General features: G+C 41.3%; 1 protein-coding gene across 18 annotated transcripts in view; it reads right to left on the bottom strand.

The window, feature by feature from the left end:
- PDLIM5 (PDZ and LIM domain 5) overlaps nt 1–20,402 on the bottom strand; it is a 133,739-nt gene that overhangs the window by 89,363 nt on the left and 23,974 nt on the right. For all 18 annotated transcript variants that reach the window (XM_041124259.1, XM_030010341.2, XM_041122194.1 and 15 more), the window contains exon 3: nt 1,909–2,060. In XM_041124259.1, the coding sequence (XP_040980193.1) occupies nt 1,909–2,060 (152 nt within the window). The remainder of the gene's footprint in view (nt 1–1,908; nt 2,061–20,402) is intronic.

Below are 20,402 nucleotides of genomic sequence, written 5' to 3'. Positions count from 1 at the left end.
CGGCTTTGGTTTCATGGGATCCGGGCAGAATTCGAAACAGCTGAGACCCTGGGACTGCTGACCGGCAGAGCGACAAGAGAGGACATCTGTCCCACTCCCAGATGCTGGGACAGAGGCTATTCCTTTGATCTCTGCTAGTCTGATCCTAACTTAGCTTTCAGCTGTCAGGTAGCCGATGCTGGTGAGTCAGATGCTACACTGGGTAGGAAGGGTGAGAACAGGAGGGGACCAGGCTAACTCATGATTAATTCAATTTTCAAACCACTCATCCTCGCACCCAACCAGAAGCAGCCTCAGACAAGTTATTGCCTGACCGAGACACATCTGCTATTCCTTTCCTATATCTGATATTAACCCTGCCCATCAATTTATGGTGACGGGAGAAAGTGGGCCAAACCCCCACGCTCCCAGCTGCCTGCTGCAGTGACTCAGTGGGCTCCTGGAAAGTTCATTTCCAAACAACCTGCCTGCCTTGTTGGGAGACAGAAAAGCAAGCGACACGCTAGGTACACCAGCTCATCAGAAGAATCACACATTGTAATACCTCTGATTCATCAAGAAACTTCTAATGCCACCTTTACAAGTTTCACTCGAGAAGATGCCCTAGGCATGAACCACACCACAAGATACTCCTTCCCTCAGAGACTCAACAAAGGGAATCCCTTATTAAGGGTAGCTAAGAACCAAAGTACAGAAGGACAACAGAAAGAACAAGAAACAAGAAGGGCTGAACTGTAGCCTCTTAGAAAAGACAGCACTCGCACAACCATTCAACTACACATCACTTAAGGCCAGGAACAAGCACCACCACCCTGGAGAGCTAGACGTTTGTCAGACTACAATCACATCATCTCTTTTATTCTTATACTGATGAACTCTGAGAAGTGGTCCTTTCATTAAGGGCAGGATAATTTGCCAGAAAAGGTAGTAACTGGTGAAGAGATACTGTTATGGGCCTCAACCAACACTCATTGAGGAACTTTGCACTGCTGAAGGCAGGCACGAACAGAAATCACAGGGTGCAACTGCTGTTGTTTTCTTTGATAACAAGAAAAGATGGTTCTCATTATGTGATGACTTCAGAGGCCAATCCTCCTCCAGGATGCTCACTCACTTCATTAAATAAAAATAGCAGTCTTCTAATAAAAGCCAGTATTTAACCCTGGGAGACTTTTCAGAGCTTGAAGGAATTTCTTGCTTGTGCTGCTGCTGCTCTTCCTGCTTCAGTTCCAATAACCTGCACATGAGCATCCTGCTCTCTTCTTCCAACCCCTCCCAAAACATAGTCCCAGGCTAACAGAGGTATGCTGACATTCAATAAACTGTATGTTCTGAGAATGAGACTGGACCAAGCTGTAAGTTCTATAGTAGACACTGCAATTAGCAAAGGGAGGCTGCTACTTTGTGAAACAGTAGTATCCTTTCAGGAAACATCTCTCCATGACCCTGAGCTGCAGTATTTTCACCCACATAACTCAAGGGTTAACTGTTTAAATCCATCATTCTGTTTGTCAATAAAAATAATGATGCAGAACTTGACCCAAAAAAGAAGTGCCCCTAGTCAGTCAGGGAAGGGAAAAAGAGCTTGGGTAAGACCTGTTTTTAATTAAACAAGTGATAACAAAACTGAAGCTCAAAAGGAAAAGGAACTAGACTTCATTCAATGTAGAGCAGGTGACAGAAGATTGGAAAAGGTCTTTGTCAGCTCATATAATTAACATCTAATAAGTTTTCTAAAATGCTATAAATCAAAACACATTTCAGGCTACAGCAGTGTATCTTTCAATCATGGCCACTTAACTTTACGCACTTTGCCAAACCACTTACATGTTTTTATCCTCCCAAAACAATCATGATTAATGCTCTTTTAAAAAAAAAAAAAAAAAAAAAAAGAAAAAGGTATCTTACCTTTGCAGAGTCATGTTCAAATTGCCTGTACATGCCTTGATCTTGTTTTGTGCTTCTAGATGAGTCATTCCGTCCGTGCTTATCCCATCAATGGTGAGAACCACATCACCTATCCCCACATGTGCTCGGGCTGCCTTGCCACCATCGTTAAGCTGAAATATCACAAGAATGGTAAATGAGAAACTTGGATGATTTATGTTTATATTCTCTGAACACAGGACCACAATATCTTATTCACAGTGTTGTTTCATAGAAAGAAAAAAAAAAATTTATCTTTTCTCCTTTGTGAGTATGTGCCTGTGAAAGCTGCTGCACTATCTTTCTGATGAAACAGTATTTATAGGTTCTTGTTCTTATTTCACTTGAATGACAGGAAAAGTATTGCACAGTATTGCCTATTTTTCAAAATCAAACTCCACTTCTACTTTGCTGGCTGGAAGCTCTGCACATTCACCAAGAGACACAAGCAGGGGTAGGCACACACAGTTTCCTGGACGCCAAGTTCCAGCCTCTTCTCTCTTCATATATGAAACTTTTCTCACAAGAGGAGAGAGGAAACGAGCTTTTTCCATTCCAGATTTTCCATCTAAACAATCTCTTCAAAGTTTGTGTGTTTGACAATGACTGGTCACATGCGTGGAAGACTTCATTAATAGCGAAGCTGACTTTTCCCCAGCTGCAACTAGTAGAAAGTCAAAAGTTCAACGCCACAGACAGACCAGTTGCAGGACTTTGTTTTGCTTTTCTCTCAGTAGGTTTATAGCCCGCAGTGACCCGCAATATATTCAGACTAGAATAAGAAAGGCCTCTTGAGCAGCCTGCCTCTTTGATCAAGGTCACTGCTGAAGTTCAGCTCAACTGCCTTTGGTCCACTTGAATGAAACAGTCTTGCAACAGAAACCGTTGTAAAGTTCACATTATTGACCCCATTTGAACAATAAATTAATCTTTTCATCTGATGCCACTGAATTTCAGCTAGCTTCATTCCCAAGAACAGAAATAGAAATAAAGCAACACATGGTAAGATCTACGCACTGATTTATATCCCTGGTCCTCAATCTGCTAATCATTTTATAGCTGGCTGCAAAGAGCAGTCCTGGGTGGTGCAAATTCCCTCTTTGTTTCCAGATGTATTTCCCGTCTTACAGCAGAAAAGTTGTAGCTGCTTGTGCTGTGCATACAAAACCTCACAGCTCTTTCCTCTGCCTGCAAGCCTAAGTCTGTTCCTTGAAGAAATTGCTACGTTTTTAGGGAGGTGCTGCAAACGAAGCATTACAGTGCTGCTGTAATGAAGAATTACTTCATTTTTATTTCCAAAAGTAGAGTTCACCTTGGGCCACAATTGTGCTCTAGCAAGTGAATTCTCAAAGGGAGACGGAAGGAAGGCTTTCAGCTCTGTTGGTTTTTGACTGCCTCTGGTTTAGTTCATTCAGTAGAGACCAAGAGGTTTTGGTTCCTTGCGGTTCCTTCTGACAATGACCAGCCACAAAGTACAGTCACCAGTCTCCACACCCTTCATTTCTCCAACAGGAGAAGTGAGGCTGGGTCTTGACAACTGCTTATGGCGAAGGGGTAGTACTACATGAAATACTAAGGACTCAGTCTTTGCATTTGCGTATGAACAGTCAGTTGTTGGTAAACCTGTGGAAAGTGTCCCATCAGCCTACCTAATATGGTTAAGGCTTTCCTAAAACTTCAGAGACTATAATACATGACAGCTGCGACACATGTATTGGATGGCATCTGAAGCAAATACTTTAACTGAGGAAAAAGTATGGTCTAATGCTGCAAGACAAATGCAAATGCAATACTCCAAAAATGTATCGTTTGACAACATATAGACAGAAAGCAGGAAATGTCACATTCAGTGGATCACAGCTGGCATTTTTCAACAGCAGTCTACATCCCACAGACATTTGCAGTAGCAATCTTCAGCAACTAAAAACAATAGCCAAAAATTCAAACAAAACCAGAAAAACCCTTCCATTTGGTGTTAATCCTATGCTAACAAATACATTATTCTGGTGAAAGGGGAGGCCCGAGATGTAGGAAGGCTCGTCATTTCTTCAGATTCAAAATAGTGGGCAGTCCCTCAGCACTACGGGTCAACACAGCAATTTTACCCAGAGCTGAAACTGAGGCATACTAACACGGGAAAGTTAGCAGAGCAAGTCCCATGCAAGGAAGAAAAGTAGAAGACAAAGGAAAAAGGAGATGCACTGATTTCAGAAAAACTTTTTGACTTGCTAAATTCATAAGAATTACAACTTGTATAGTACATCCTTTTACAAAAGCCTTCAACAACAAAGCCAAATTCCTCCAAAATTTGGTGTTCATACACAAATTCTGAGCTAAGAGACCCAGTTACTACAAAACACAGATCAGGGAACCCCACAAGCATATAGAAAGCTATGACCAACATAGCTATTTATAGGGAAGCTCCTAAAACCTTTGGGTGAGGGGTGGAACCTGCCATAAACAGATCCCTAAACCGATACGTTACAGCATGCTGACATTTGTCAGCAAGGTCTGGAAAAGGGAAAGGAACGTAAGGGCGCTAAAAGCTAAAGGTCAAATGGATCGCTGTGCTTTGTTATTGGACTCCCCAAGTGAATAAAATCTAGCTTTCTCTGAACGTACGCAAATGCACGTGATGCTCATACATTGTAATCTGTGATAAAAAAAGCAACCCCCAACACATTCAGCAGTAAGACTTCAAAAGCAGGCTTCAGGCTAACTATTCTCATGGAGGGGTGGGGGGCCTTACCATCCATGGAAGTGTAAAATAAAATAAATTAATAAATTTTAAAAAAAACCAACCAACCAACAACTTTTTTGTTTGATTCTGGTGGCCAACACACAACAACCCACAACTAATCACCTGACTTCCAAGAGGTCCCTCTTAAACTGTTGCCTACTGGGGATGAAACTCTTTGCAAGTACACATGGGAGATAGCTGTAAAATCATTTCAGCAAAACCCCAGGCTGAAAATCCCTTAAAAATATGGCTGGAAAGCACACCCCGGAGATGAGGAAAAAAGCAGACTGGTCCCGAGAAGCATGACGAGCCCCTGGCTATGACCAAGAGACCTGCCGTGCAGGCAGGGTACTGAATCTGCCTTGTAGGTGAGGCTGGCGCAGACACATCTGAACAAACAAATTACTGGACAAGGATATGAAGAACTGCACATGCAGAGGGATGCCAGAGCAGTAATCTCCTTATCTAGATACAGTGGATAAGACTCCCAAGTGACACCTACTGATTTGAGATAAGAGATCTGACTAACCAGGAGAGGTGAGGTTGATACTTCTAGGAAACCTCAGCCAGAGCACAAGTCTTCCCTGAGAGTACCAGCCAGCATCCTTGGCTTGTGAAGCGCCTATAATGAAGTGGGACCGAAGCTACAAAGGCAGAGTTTTACCACAGATGCAAGAGGAATATAATCACAAGAACAGGTATATAAAAAGAAACAAACATCTACACTGAACACAGCAGGAGGAATTAGAACATTTGAAATAATTATGGATCTTTTCCAGACTGCAGACCTATTTATATCCCAGGAGCCCCAGTTTTGACACTTCTTAGACTCTGTAACTGTGCCTTACCATTATAAACAATATATTCATATACATACTGGAGATTACATATGCAAAACTGTGTACATATTCAAACGAAAACTAAAAGAAAGGTTCCTCATGTTCCTTGTCACAGTGGAAACTGACTCCATTTCTTTTATTTTTTCACCTAGATTTTGAAAAATCCAACAGATGCAGCAGATATAAAAAGATGTAGGTGCTAATACATAGGAAATTTTGAAAGCATTACTACTTTTGTACAGCTTTTTTTTTTTTTTGTCCTCTATGAGTGATCTTGTTCTTAAACTGAAAATTTAACCTTAGCTTAGTAAAAATATCTGGCATCAGTCAAGGGTGAGCTATATTATTACCTATGCTTAAATACCAAAAGACTAGTAAACTGGGCAAAAGCAAAACAACACCTAATGCTTAATTCCTAGTAGGAAAAAAGCATATCCTTAAAAGGTACTTTTATTTAACGTACATGTGCAAACAAATTGAATCAATGCAACAAGACAGATGTGCAGAAGAGTATAGCATTAAAATTATAAAACTGGCTACCTATGAATCAAACTAACTTCTAAGCACCACAAATATTCTTCAAATCCTTGATGAATCTGTTTTAATTCGGTATTTACAGTATGAAGAAAGTTTCTAAAATCAAGCCTGAATTAGAGCTACAAAAAAGGGGGATTTTCTTTTTGATGTTACACAGCAGACTTAAAGCTACAAAATTGCCAAAACAGCAATGTTACCTCCTACTTAGTTCTATGTTTCTATACTCTGCGAAGCTCCTTTGGAGAAACAGGGGGAGGCAAGCAGGAGAGACATTTCATGATCAGGCACCTGCTGAGGCCAATCACTCCCACAGCCTCCCCCAGCAGCAAACCTCTTTTCCACCCCTCAGCAGCAATCAGCTTCATGGCTGAAAGCCAAAAGCCAGCCTATGCCATCCAGAGATGTTCAGGACGCTTTCTAATAAACATAAATAAAATCACCCATCTAATACCAGATTTTAGTTTTCTTTGGGAAAAAAAAAATCTTTTTTGTTGTTCTTGTTTTAAACATCAGAATTCCAAAACTGCAAATATTGTCCTAAAATACATTCCAAATGGAGATAAAACAAAAGTAAAGCAGTTCTTGATCCAGGATGAACTTCAAAAGCAACAGTATAAGAAGTAATCTCAGCATAGTTCCATGCCTCAGGTTCTTAAAAGCAAACAGCCCCAAACACAGTGGAATACAACTGTTTTCTTGAGCTAAATTTTAGCCAGCCTATTATTTTGTTTTGCAGTAACCAACATTAAAAAAAAAAAAAAAAGTGAGAAAAATAGCTTTTTTACTTTTACTCTCAAGCTTTAATGAGGTATTTTGAAAGATCCTTTCCAGGAAAATTGCATGTGTGCACACACATGTGCATCTATCTCTCATCTATCAATGTTAACTAATTTCTAATTAACAAATAACCATCTATTTTTTCCTCACATGACTAAGAAGAAAACTGGACAAACATGTCTTCTTTGAACCATCATTATTTAATTTCTATGCAGTAATAAATGAAATACATGAACTGCAGCTACTCATAAGACAAAGGTCTATTTGGCTAAAGGTGGAAGCTGCCTTTTATCTTTTCCATACTGCCTGCCTTGAATCAATCCTAGCTGCAGCCAGCCCATGTGATGGTGCATCACAACCACTTTCCCGAAGAAACTATTTCATAGTCTGACAGTAAATAATGTTCCCCCCATCACACAAGCATCCTTCAATGTCATCTGCAACTTTCTCTCAGAATGTAATTCATTGCTCCCAATTTAAAAATCCCTGGGCTGTGTGACATCCCTCCAGCTTGATTTTTTACCCTTTGAGCATTTCTGATACATGGATGGCTATAGCAATCCAGTTTAAAGACATGCATAATCAAAGCAGAAGTCAACCAGACAATGATCTTTGTATCATTACCACCCTTGCTTCTCTTTCAGTCTACACCCTTCCCTATAATGAAGTATTTTAAAAAAGTAAAAAACCAGAACAACACACCCACATACAGAAAGAACATTACAAGAGAACTTTGCAGAATCACAAAATAAGCAATTGGGCAACCTCCCATACCAAACAATGCTCTGCCTTTTCACACAGCCATTCAAACCATGGGGGCTTTATCTCCCTGCTATACTACACTTTATGCTAATACTTACACTCATTACCTGTTATTACCTTGTTTATCCCTAGCCTCATTTCACCTGACCAAAGTACCACCTCGCATCAACGGCTAGTATTTTAACAGCATGCTCTCAAATGCACGTCGAGTTCAAAGCGTTCTAGAAAGCACCCCTTCGGTGAATTGCTGCAAGAGAAGCCACCCTTACCGTATTTTTGGAGAATGCAAGCTTGCCCCAAAACACGAGAGGGGGCACACTTATGGGCTGTAGCTGCACTGGCTCCCTCACGCAAATTCACCTGACTGACTCCTGCTGGGTGGTCCCAGCACCACACAACCCACAGGGGCGGCAGCAGCGTCTCGTACCCGGGTCTGACACCTGAACAACACGAGCACAAACAGGTATCGCTGTGCTCCTGCGTGCCCTACCTAACGGGGTGGCTCACCAAAGCCCTTCCTCACCTCCTTCCCGGCAGGGAAGGAAACAAATCCCAACTTATGCTCCAGGCTCCCGACAGGTTTGGGACGCTTAGGGTCCAGCTTACCACTTCTGCATAAAAAAAAGAGCCAGGGGAGCACCTGCTCTTTGTGGCAAATAAGCTTCCTCTGCACTCAATGGAAACTGAGAGCTGTATCATATTCCTCACAGCCTTTACTACAGCAATATTTTTCACATAGCCAACAGATTAGCCAGCCAGCCTCGATATTTGCTTCCAAATCAAGAACGTACAAGCCAATTTTAAAGTCCAGATCAAATTTATACAGCTGAGTTATAAGAACCCTAATGCAGGGTTTGCAGTGGAAACCGCTGACACAACCAGCTATAAAAGGAGTTATGAGGCAGTTCTGCAAATAAGCAAAGGTTTTCCCCAACCCAAGCAGGGATCAAAATTAGCTTAAGTCAAAAACCCCTTTCGATTAGCAGAGTATTTTGCTACCTACCACTGACAGGAAACCCTGCCCTCACCTCGCTCCACGAGGCTGTACTCCTGCTTGCTCCTGTACGTTTTCATTGCTCTCCTTTTTCTCCTCATAACTTTAAAGGTGCTTCCAGACCGATTTCTAAAGCTGTAACCTAAAGCGTGCATAGCATGCCAATAATCATTAAAGATAATGTGTAAGGAAAGTATAAGGCAAAGTACCAACTGTACTTCTTGGTCTGGCTGTGGACCCCAACAGTAGATACCACCCCAGTCCTGGTGAGAGGGCTACCACCCATGTCTCCTGGCCTGTCCTCCCAGGTCCTCCAGCTTTGCTTCATCCCTTTCCCTCCACGCGCAGCAGCTCCCTCGCTGTGGTGCGGCAGTGGCTTGGCTGAAGCAGATCCAAACCAGCCCTTCGACTCATCATAGCCCATGGGAAAAGGATGGGGAGAGCCCACAGGCATTCAGCCATTTTGCCAGCAAAGAACCCACAAAACCACCTCTTGCATTTCATTCTCAGTTCTGCTACTTATCCTCAGCAATAACCCTGACAACAACATATATTTTAATGTGACTGAGCTATGTATCCCTGTAGTCCCACATTCAGGGATTATGTCAAACAAAAACTAACACAAAGTTTGAGCCTTCCCTCTACACAAGCATGGCTGAGCATGCCTGTGGGTTCACGTTTTAGGAAAAAGACAAATGGCTTCAACCCTCTCTCTTCTTAAAATTTTTCTCTTACTGTATTTCAACCTTTAATATTTATCTAATGCCCACCACAAAAACAAACAAACAAAAAAACCCTAACTTGCTTTTGCACTTCAAATGAACTGTTGCATACACCACCACCCCCCACTATCCATCCTTGTATGCACTAAACGTGGAGCTACACACCTAACAGGGGAGAATGAGAGGACTTTAGCTGCTAAAAACAGAAGAGGGACTACGTAGTGTAAATTACTCTTATGCACAATTGGGTTGATGTAGAAAAGGATCCACAAATATAAATTAGGTTTACAAAATAGGGTAACTGCAAAATGCATAGGCCTTTTGGATACGTGCCCTTTTATTTTTCAATCAACTAACACTAAACAGATCAACTTGAATGCCAGGAGAGTGAAGCAGAAACAGCAGCCCTCAGCTTCCCTCCCTTGCCGCAGAACAGGTTGTTAATAAGCAGGAACAGTTTCCACATGACGATGCCAGAAGGGTTATTAGCTGGTGCCATCTCTCACTTGTCATGGCTTGACTGATCATGGCTTCCTTGCAGCTCTGCTCTTCCACGAGCAGGTTTCACCTTCCCTTATGACAGCCCAACTGCTGCAGGATGTAAGGAAGCAGAAACAACTTCACAAAAAGTGCCTTCAGCTTTAATTTTTGACATAACACCGCTGCCTCATCATTACTGCAAGTTCAGTAGCAGTTATTAGAAAGGATGATCCCTGCTTTTGAACTTGCCAGTGTGAAAGGGAAGCAGTTAACTGTACATACAGCAATAAATTCTGATACAATTCATGTATTTTACATGTAGCTTAAACATTTTATTCAGGTAGTGGCATACAAGTTAAAATGTGATAATACCCACCGGAATTCGAAGGATTATTAAAATGAGTCAAACTTCACACTCACCTTGCACAACGAATAAAGAAACTACTCTCTGCAAGTGTAGCTCTATTGGCATCTAACAAGACTAAGCATCTGGTCTTGCTTTTCCAAGCCCCTTGAAGCATGGAAGAGAACAAAGAGGTGAAAAGATTGTCACTGAGATGGGATGGGTGATACTTTCTGAATAACAGGAGACAACTAATGTTCCGATTTGGAGAAGAAATAATGTCACAAAGTCAGAAAACAAGTTGTCAAAAGGACTAAGGCAAAATAATTCAGACATTGCGGCTAAACCCACATTTGCAAGAAGAACATGGGCAATTCCAAAAAATATATGCTTTCCAAACACTGAAGTGATGGAAAATGATTTACAGTCAAGTGCCAGAATGTCTGCAGATATTTAAGACCCTAAATTAGTAGCTTTCACTAAGCCTTCTCTCGAGGAGCTCAGCCGTGTTCCCATGCTGCCAGCATACCTTAGAGCCCTATTTATTTTAACTGGCTGTCTTCTCTCTGAAGATTATTCTTCTGTTCAGAGAGTTTACAGAACTAATCCAGGTTTCTCCCTGGGAGACTATATGCCAGTGGGTAAAAATTACTGCCTACTTAATTTCTCGGAGAGACAGAAAGAGGAAATGGAATGAAAATGTAGCTAGAAACGCAACATAAACTTTGTACGGCTGCTTTAGCTTTTGGGAGCTGCGATTCTGTAGAGTCTCTCCTCTATAGTTATGGGGTTGGGTTTTTTTGGATGGCCAACACAAATTAACTCCACAACCAAAGCACATAATTACTTGGGACTGCTGACTAGGCATCACCTTAGGAGCCACATGATTTGCATCAGAACAGAAGTTTCAAGCGCCTGTCTCATTTGGAATAAACAGTTTAGAAAGTTAGCAGGTTTTATTGCTGGGGCCTCCTGAACAAACCCAAAACAAAGCAGAGTTAGTTTTCTCTAATGGAGCTTAAGTGTGAAGTGGCAAAAGGGGCTGAGCTCAGCTTCTTCCAAAGAAATTCATTTCCATACTGTAAAAGCCATACATATAAAGATGTCTGCAGAGCATATAATGGTGTACTTCCTCCCTTCCCAAACAGGATTATTTTTATTCATTTACAGATGATAAAATTAGTTTGACTAACTGAACATCCATCTCCTTAATAACCTTAGTAGCCCAATATGCGTCATCTTGTTTTCATAAGGTTTTCATGGTCTATGATGTAGTCCCTCTTAATGGCATATACATGTCCCGCATCAAATGTGATGCAATCACCCCATGCTTTCCAGAACACCCAATTGAGGAATACAAATCGAATAATATGTCATACTGTGCAATTTAAAGGTATTCTGATTTTTTTGCCTTGGAGTCCCTCTCACAGGAAAAAGAAGAGCCTCGTACATGGCAGCAGTTAGAAGAAATGCAACTAATGAAGCAAATCCCACATGTGAAAGCAAAGCAGAGAGAGAGTTAAGTGGGGAAGCATGAACCAAAAACTCATCTGACAAAAACTAACAGCCAGTAGCAAGAAAACGCTACTACAAATTGAATCCCTCATGATATACCAGCCGTTGTTCCACTTTCTCCTATCCAAAAACAAACCAGGCATGCATAAACACGTAGGAAACAACCACCTTGCTTCAAAGAACTGAGATAATGGTAAGCTGCACCACATAAGTAAAGAGGAAAATGGAGGCAAGTTCAGACATTGCAAGTATTGCTTGTTGGCACAAATCATCTGTCCAGGGAGCACAGCTCACCGGAATGCCATCCCAAACCAGCATTCTGCAAAATCTGTAGGAGTCCACTTTCAAGGTGAAACCCAAGCGCAGCAGTAAGAGCCACCAGACCCACTCCCCACAGAAAGTTCTGCCACGTTTAGGAGTCATATATTAAAAAAAAAAAAAAAAAAAAAAAGTAGTGAGCAAATTCTGTTAGCGTTATAACTGGCAGCCAAAAAGGCTGGGGACTCAGAGCTACACTTCTGCCAGTTTTCCTTTGAGCATGCAGCTCAGCACCCAAGGAGAAAGTGCAGAAGAAATCCATCAAGGTGCAGAAGCTCCTCCAACTCAACCATGCTACATCAATAGAGGGTTCACATTTTTACTATAAAGGCACTAATGCTTATGGCACATTCTTTTGGTACTGTGGAAGAAAAAGGCAACCTTAAACATGTGAAAGATGACAACGCATTTCAGAAAAATAAGCATGCTCTGAAGTGCACAGAAAGTAAGAATGAAACAAATTATGGCTAATACACTGATGGTGCTGAGACCTACTCCAGAGCAGTGAAAGCACAGTCCTATATGTATGTGCCTTTATTTAACACAATGGAGAGAGAACTCCTCAGCATTAGTCCAACGCAAACTTCTAGCACAAAGAAGTAAAACAGAAACAGGAGACATTAGTAAATCCTAGTGAATATCTTGCCTTTTATACGTCATGGGAATATTATAGCAGACATTTATTTTAAGCCAGACACTTACTGGCTAAAACCCCAAAGTATAAAATACTGCAGAAAAAAGTCCAATAAAAAACCCTCAGCAAACAAGAAACACATTTTAAAGGAGTTGCACATTGTTTAATAAATTCATACCAGCTGTATATAGCTAAGACACAAAAATCTTTATCACGAGCTAATAAAGCTCATGAGAACATGTAACAATTTCAAATTTAATTTTCTATTTTGAAATTACATACATATACACACACACAACACTGGTTTAGTTTACTTGACTTTAAACATCACTTTTACACGATTTTTTTTTTTACAGTTCCAGGTGGGGGGGGTTATATAAAAATTTATTTATATATGTATGTAAAACACTGGCTATATTACTATCGATGGTGTTATACACATACATTCTTTAAGTAAATATTTATGTATAAATATTTTATACACATACACCTATATAAAGGCATTTATCCTCTCTGCTGGGGACCTGTGCAAGAAGACCACGTGAAGATTATCAGCATTTTTTTTAGGCAGCACATGACAAAAAGCAGTTGTCCAAAGAAAACAGGAAGCTATTCAGGACAAATACTCTGATGGCAAAATGAAGACCCTCATTTTAAGTAAATTCTCCTTACCATTCAATTGCCAAATGCATTGCAGACATTTAAGACTTAATATAAACCCACGCAAAACTTCCTTACTAAAACTCCAGAGAGGAAAATGCTAGTGTACTTGTTGCCACTGTGAACTTCATCTAAATTTCTTGCTGCTCTGTTTTAAGTCTTCCGAGTTTTGCTGCTGAGAGTTGCACGGCAACTGCTAATTCTAATAACCTAAAGTCTGAGTTACACCACAACATGTTTTTTCTTACTCGGACATCTGGAGATCCAAAAGTTACACACACAACTAAACAATGAATAAGATTGGTTATCAAATAGCTCTGAAAAACCAATGAAGAAAAACCTCAACCCTTCAAATTTACTCCCTGCAACAGTCTATCACTTGCTCTCAGCCTATCGCTGTGCAGTGGAAAGTGTCCAGCTATTCAAAGCCTAGACTTGCAGAGGAATCCTGTTAAATAGAGCCTGGTAGTCACGTTAGCTCTCTGGTGACTTTTTCTTTTTTTATTTTCGCTTCCCCCCCCCTCCCCCCCCCCATTTGTATGTCAAGATCTCTGAGCTCTATACTACCAAAACTAAAATCAGGACATTTCAAAATTAAGATGCAGAAAAAGAAATCCACCCTAAATATTCATTGTAAATTCTACTTCATTATCACATCGAAGGAAATAAAAATTTAAATAATTTACAGTCTTAAATTTTACAACTAAAACCAAGACTGCTCTAGCATTCTAAAAAAAAAAAAAAAATCCAATATGCACTGCTGGTTACAGACAAAGCTAGGAAACTATTCCAGGTTTAACAATGCAACACCAAAACCCAATATCCATTAATTTCTCCAACTTGATCCAAGACAGATGGTATGGAAAGCCTGCAGGGTTTGTTTGTTTGTTTATATTATTGCTGATAACAGTACAAAATATTGATGACTCACATAGGAGTCACTGGCCTCCATGTGACTTACACTCTCCTCATAACCTCTACAACCTACATAGAGCCTCTTGAATGCCTCCGAACCTATTTAAGAATAAAAGCCCAACTGTCACACAAGCAGCAGGCTTTTGATAAACATGATGATAGAGCCTACCTTTATGCCTGCTAAGTCTGGGCAATTTCTTTTTAGGCATGTCACTTCAGGGGTTTTTTTAATGAATACCCAACAACAACAACAAAATGTTACTGTAGGAAGGCTCATGCTAGATTTCAAATAATTTCTAGAAGTAAATGTATTACTCCTAGAACTGCTGGAAATAACACTTTGGAAGAGTTTTATAAATAAGTAAGCAAATAAAAATCAGTACTTAAATTGTTTTTTCAGCTTGCTTTTGCTTGAATTCTGCATCAACTATACCAAACGAAGAGCAAAGTTTCTGGCCCTTATTATAATGTCCTTTTTGACCACTGTTTTGGTGACAGCCATGATGACTTGTTCTTTCTGTCTTGCCGTACTACTCTGGAAGTTACTGAGTTTTGTATACATCAAGTTTGTGTAGGCCACTCACGAGCAAGGCTCTGGTGAAAGCTGGGAGTGTGAGTGATTACGTACGCTTTGGCAGAAGAAAGACAGGAAAAATATTTTCAGATCAAAAAGGTATTCAGAATAAATCGTCACGGATGTTCACTGCTAAAGCTTATCCTCAAAAGAGATTCTCCACATCTGCCCGAATCCAACAAAAATTACGCAACTAACACAGCCTCTCGAAAGCAATGAAAATCTCTTCACATACCTAGAAAAAAAAGGAAGCGAGAATATCCAAGAAACATCTTGGAAAGCAGGGCAGGAGAACTGTCCTGGCAGGGTTACTCTGCCTTCATGCTTCTTCCCGCTTGGAGGCTTACCACAGCCGGGACTGCTGGCAAGGTCAGTACCGCCGCACAGGAGATGCCAGTGCCTATTGCCCAAGGTGGGGAGGATGGCAGAGCAAGCCTTCGCTGCAAGCCTCCGCTCCTTCCCCACGGCTAACAGTATGATGCGTCCATCAGCTGTGACTAACATCCAAATATTCAAACCCATAATTTAACAAGACACATAAGCACATAACTCACTTCAGTGGGATATATGACTCATTGAGCAGCGGTGCATTGAATGCAAAACGAGCTCTTCAAGACAATAGAAACCAACATTTGGCTGCAAAACGGGATGGGGGGAGGAACTCAACCAAGCAAAACCACCCCCATATACTGAGGTGAGACGGGGATTGCAAACAATTTCCAAAACTGCTGAGGCTCCACCTTTGGTTTATGGGAACATAAAAAAAGAGGTAAAAATATTTCAGTCCTGTCTGTTCCCCCCCCCCTCCCCAAACATCACCAGGCAGGATAAGATGCATTATTCAAAGGCCACCACAAAATCAGGCTGGCCACCAGAACCAGAAGGGTCCGATGGCTTCCCACCCAAGACCACCATTCAAGGTGCACTTCATCAATCACCAAAGAGCAATAGCATCTCCAGCCCTGCTTCTGCAGGTGGAAGGCAGGAATATCCACACGCACACATGGAAATGGAAAGTGAGAATTAACGTGCAGCCGGTGACCTTTGGCAAGCAATGTCCTCATGTCATATGAGCTGGTGACATCAAGGGTTCATGTCGCTCCGATCCTAAAATGCATCATTTGCATATTTACTGTCTGTTTAACAAACCAATTTTAGAGGAAAGCTTTTTCCACATAAATTCATAATTTTTATTCAGCCAGTTTCTAAAAGCTAAACGGGTTCAGTGGGAAAATGAAAAAGCTACAGAAGGATCTGAGCTCTTCACACAGCCATCCATCATGCCTCTCTTGAAATTAACAGCTTCATACATTCATTCTTCTCCGGCCACCTCTTAGTAGGCATCAGATATCTTAACATTACACAACCTAGCAAAGGGAGGCCCTAGATTTACAGCACATGTCCCTGACTGGCTCTTCCAGAGCCTGAGCAGTCTGGAAGCATTTCATACCTCTCACTAGTGTTCAGTTACAGCCCATACCTCTAATCTACTAAAAGGTTTACTTTTCCAGAGAGCACAGGGGTGTTTTCTCTGTCTTCTAAGCTGCTAGATTTAAATGGCAACTTAGCACAATTATAGCATCCAAAGTATGTTTAGGTATGCTGAGAATACAGAGTTTTCATACATTAATATGAACAAGAGCTCATTGCGTTAAGAATTTTGAAGAAAAGCATTAGCACTGACATGGCTACAAAAAATATTAAGATCTATTCTTACTTGAATTTGATACTGAAATTATTTTAATATGCATAAATTCTCACTCTGAAGTTTTATTTCACTCACATAAAATAACTGAAGCTAACCTGGAACAATCACATGCAAGCTAAACTCCTATTAATATCAGTAGGAGTCTTGCAATTGGTTATAGCGAGAAACAAATCCTGAACAAGAACAGCCTGCAATATAGTTGGAAATGCTTTTTCTTTTTCCTCCACCTTTCCATTAAGATTGTCCTTAAACCTATTTGGGCACTAACCGGAGGAGGATGAAATGCCTTTCTGTGCACTATAGTATTCTGATCTCTGTGCACTGTGCTACAAGTCACCAACTCAAACAACAGCCACATGGGCATGAGAACTGAAGGAGACAAACATCTTCCACAATCTCTTCTTGAACAAAAAGGAAGAATGCACTAAGAAAGTTACTATTTAGTAGTTCAACAGGGCCAATATTTCACCTTAGATAAAATACAGCTTCTCTCAGAAAACACTTGTTATCCGTGTCATCTTGCAGATTACAAAAGTACCTTTTGCACCGCTTTTTGAGCATGGAGATGAAGAACGAAAGCAAACCATACAAGTGAGAGGGGACAAGCATGACCAAAGCAAGAAAACGAATAAAGCTGAAAACCTTAGAACTAAAACATCTTCTCAGAAACATACCTTCATTCCTACTTACAAACAAGGTGAGGGGAATACTAGGTTAGCATGGCTTTACAGGTTTTTCTCTTTTCCCATTCACATAAGGACATCTGTGACCTAGCGAGGCAATTTGGTCAAATGAAGACACTGAAGTTCCTTCTTACAACATGTGTATGACTTGGAGCATGAACTGACGTAGCATTCACATTTTTAACCTGGAGTTCAGTTCCTTACCACAAGAAAAACTCACACAACTGGCAGTCTCTGTTCCAAGGGAAGGATCTGGAGCAGTAAGTCATTACAGAAATACATATTGCACAGGTCTGAGCACCCTCCATGAGACCATGACGCCAAACTGCAGATTTCTGCAGAGAACTCAATGTTATACAAAGTTTGGGCCAGAAATTAGTAAGATGCACGGGTGACAACACACCCTTACAGATCTGATATCAACCAATTAATTTCATACTTAACCCTCCCCCCCTCAATGCGACACCCCCCCCAAATCCCTTCCACCTCACACCATAGTCTAGAGACATGACTGCATTAATGACTGCACTTCTAAAGAGTCTGATACAAAAGGCTCAGTCTTCACACCAGTAAAGCAGAAGGCAACATGGTCTCCTCCAGGGCCACACACTGAGTGCAGCACGTTGCTGCACACATTCCTGAAGACTGGGAAACAGCAGCATCCAAACCAGGACTTGTGAGGAGGGGAAGCGGAGAAATCGGAGTCTTGCAAATGTTTCCAAATAAATGCATGAATACGGTAAGCAGACATGGAAGATGACAGATATGGGTACTTCAGCACTCTCACTAGGATGCTCATTGACTGGAGCAGCAGCAACAGGGTCAGCCCTAACCTCCCTTGTCTATATGTGCATGTGTGTGAGCTTCCACTATTACTGCTAGTGTAAGAAGTCACTTATGCAGCAATGAATGGACATTTGTTAGCTTGACCAAGAGTTACTGGCCAAATGCAACCCTGTGTCAGAGTCACAAAAATAATTCCCATCTCACATTAGGACCAGTCACCTGGTGACTTCAAAGTCTCCATCCCAGGTGTTTGTCTGGCTAGCTCTCAGATGTGGATGGCATCCCCAGGAAAACAGCCTTCCCATGGAGACAGGCCCTCGTTCATACATGGGAGCTCACTGGCAGTACTATATTTTGTAGCAATGACTCATAGTGAACAGCATGATACCACTAAGTCAACTGCTGAAGAAGTTAAATTTCAAGGCATTCAGATGCATAAGCAAACTGAGTTCACTCCTTCAACCCGCAGTGCTTAGCTGGAATGAGGAAGGTCAAGCCTTTGAGAACTGAAAGCATATAAAATTCAAATAAAAATGACAGCAGCACAAGATGTGTACCAGGGGAGAAAGAGTTTCTTCCACATTGCTATTAAATTGGTGTCCTAGTTTCAGCTGGGATAGAGTTAACTGTCTTCCTAGTAGCTGGTACAGTGCTATGTTTTGAGTTCAGTATGCGAAGAATGTTGATAACACACTGATGCTTTCAGTTGTTGCTAAGTAGTGTTTAGACTAAAGTCAAGGATTTTTCAGCTTCTCATGCCCAGCCAGCAAGAAAGCTGGAGGGGCACAAGAAGTTGGCAGAGGACACAGCCAGGGCATCTGACCCAAACTGGCCAAGGGGGTATTCCATACCATGGGACGTCCCATCCAGTATAGGAACTGGGAAGTGGGGGCGGGGGAATCGCCGCTCGGGGACTAGCTGGGTGTCGGTCAGCGGGTGGTGAGCAATTGCACTGCACATCATTTGTACATTCCAGTCCTTTTATTATTACTGTTGTCATTTTATTAGTGTTATCGTTATTTGTTTCTTCTTTTCTGTTCTATTAAACCGTTCTTATCTCAACCCACGAGTTTTACTTCTTTTCCCGATTTTCTCCCCCATCCCACTGGGGGGGGGGGGGGAGTGAGTGAGCGGCTGCGTGGTGCTTAGTTGCTGGCTGGGGTTAAAACCACGACAGTTGGGAAGCAGACCTATGAAAATCCCAGTGCAACTGAAAGTTTGCATTCAAATGTCAACATGTATAGTGATTAACCTGCCTGAGGTTACAGCAGACCTCCCTGCTTCTCCGTTACTGTCACATTCACTTCCTAAACACTAACCACAGTGCTCACTGAACATAAAATAGCTGTCATTCCTCCCCTGTTACAGAAAAGACATAGGCAGGCTGGTTTTCATCATCCTGAGGAGTACAAGACTGACGCAGCAACTCAACAGCAGAAGGGGCAGGTTGGAACAGCGATCAAGTACAATCTGCTGGAAAACAAAATAACTTGTCACATTCATCAGAGTCTGCTAATTACAGCTCGGAAAGAGAGGGCAACCCAGATCACTGCATATAAAAGGGTGCAGAAGATAAAGGAAGGTATCACAGGAAGTAAATCTTTGTTAAGTGAAGTGTTACCAGTCAGATATGCTGCATAGTATCTCCCTTTAGATCACTGAATCTAACACAGGTCAGTAACAAGTAAAAGTTAATTTCCCAGCAGGTGGGGAAACTCTCACATCCCTGGGGTGGGATTAGGCAAACCTCACCAAAACCAACCAAGAATGCACTCTAACCTCCAGTTTATATGATTAAACATGACACTTTAACACCACAATGCCCTGCAGTTACAGGTAGTTCTCCTGGAAACCACATTTTTAGGATACACATATCCCTAATTGAAAAGCTGATGGTAGTACCCAGCAAAAATGAAAACAAAGTACATTTTTCTGCTCTTTTAGCACAGTATGTGAACAGATGAGCAGTGGCGGTAACATAGGGGCTGGGGGTGTACATGGTGTCAGGGGAATGGCAGGATTGAGGCAATACTGACTTAAGTCAGTGCTTAAGACTTCCTACCTAAGGTTATTGGTGATGGGGCTGAGCAGCTCTCTGAACCATAAAGGCAAAACTTGCAATGCCAGAGGAAACACCCCAAGATTGGAAAAGAATTTTGAGTAACGTGAACCACATAAATACACATCATTACAAAGGCAACCCCAGGCAAGCACCTCTAGGACACATCGCATGAAGAAATTAGTACTAGTCACACAGCTCACCAACACTATCCCCCAATGAAAAACATTTTTTTTTTACTTTTCCACCTAATCTGATACTTTTTTGGTTGATGGAACAATAACTTTACTGGCAGAAAAGTCTTCTGGTTTAGTTCTGCATAATTAAATACCTTTAAATACTGTTTCCAAATTTTAAATATCATCCAGCTAAGACATTTTAGTATGGTTGCCCCAAAATCTAAATTTAGTCAAATGCTGTTTCCCCTATA

Source organism: Aquila chrysaetos, chromosome 1 (genome assembly GCF_900496995.4).
Source record: "Aquila chrysaetos chrysaetos chromosome 1, bAquChr1.4, whole genome shotgun sequence".
Classification (NCBI taxonomy): Eukaryota; Metazoa; Chordata; class Aves; order Accipitriformes; family Accipitridae; genus Aquila; species Aquila chrysaetos.
The sequence above is the reverse complement of the archived record's forward strand: the minus strand, read 5'-3'. Positions and strand labels throughout refer to the sequence as shown.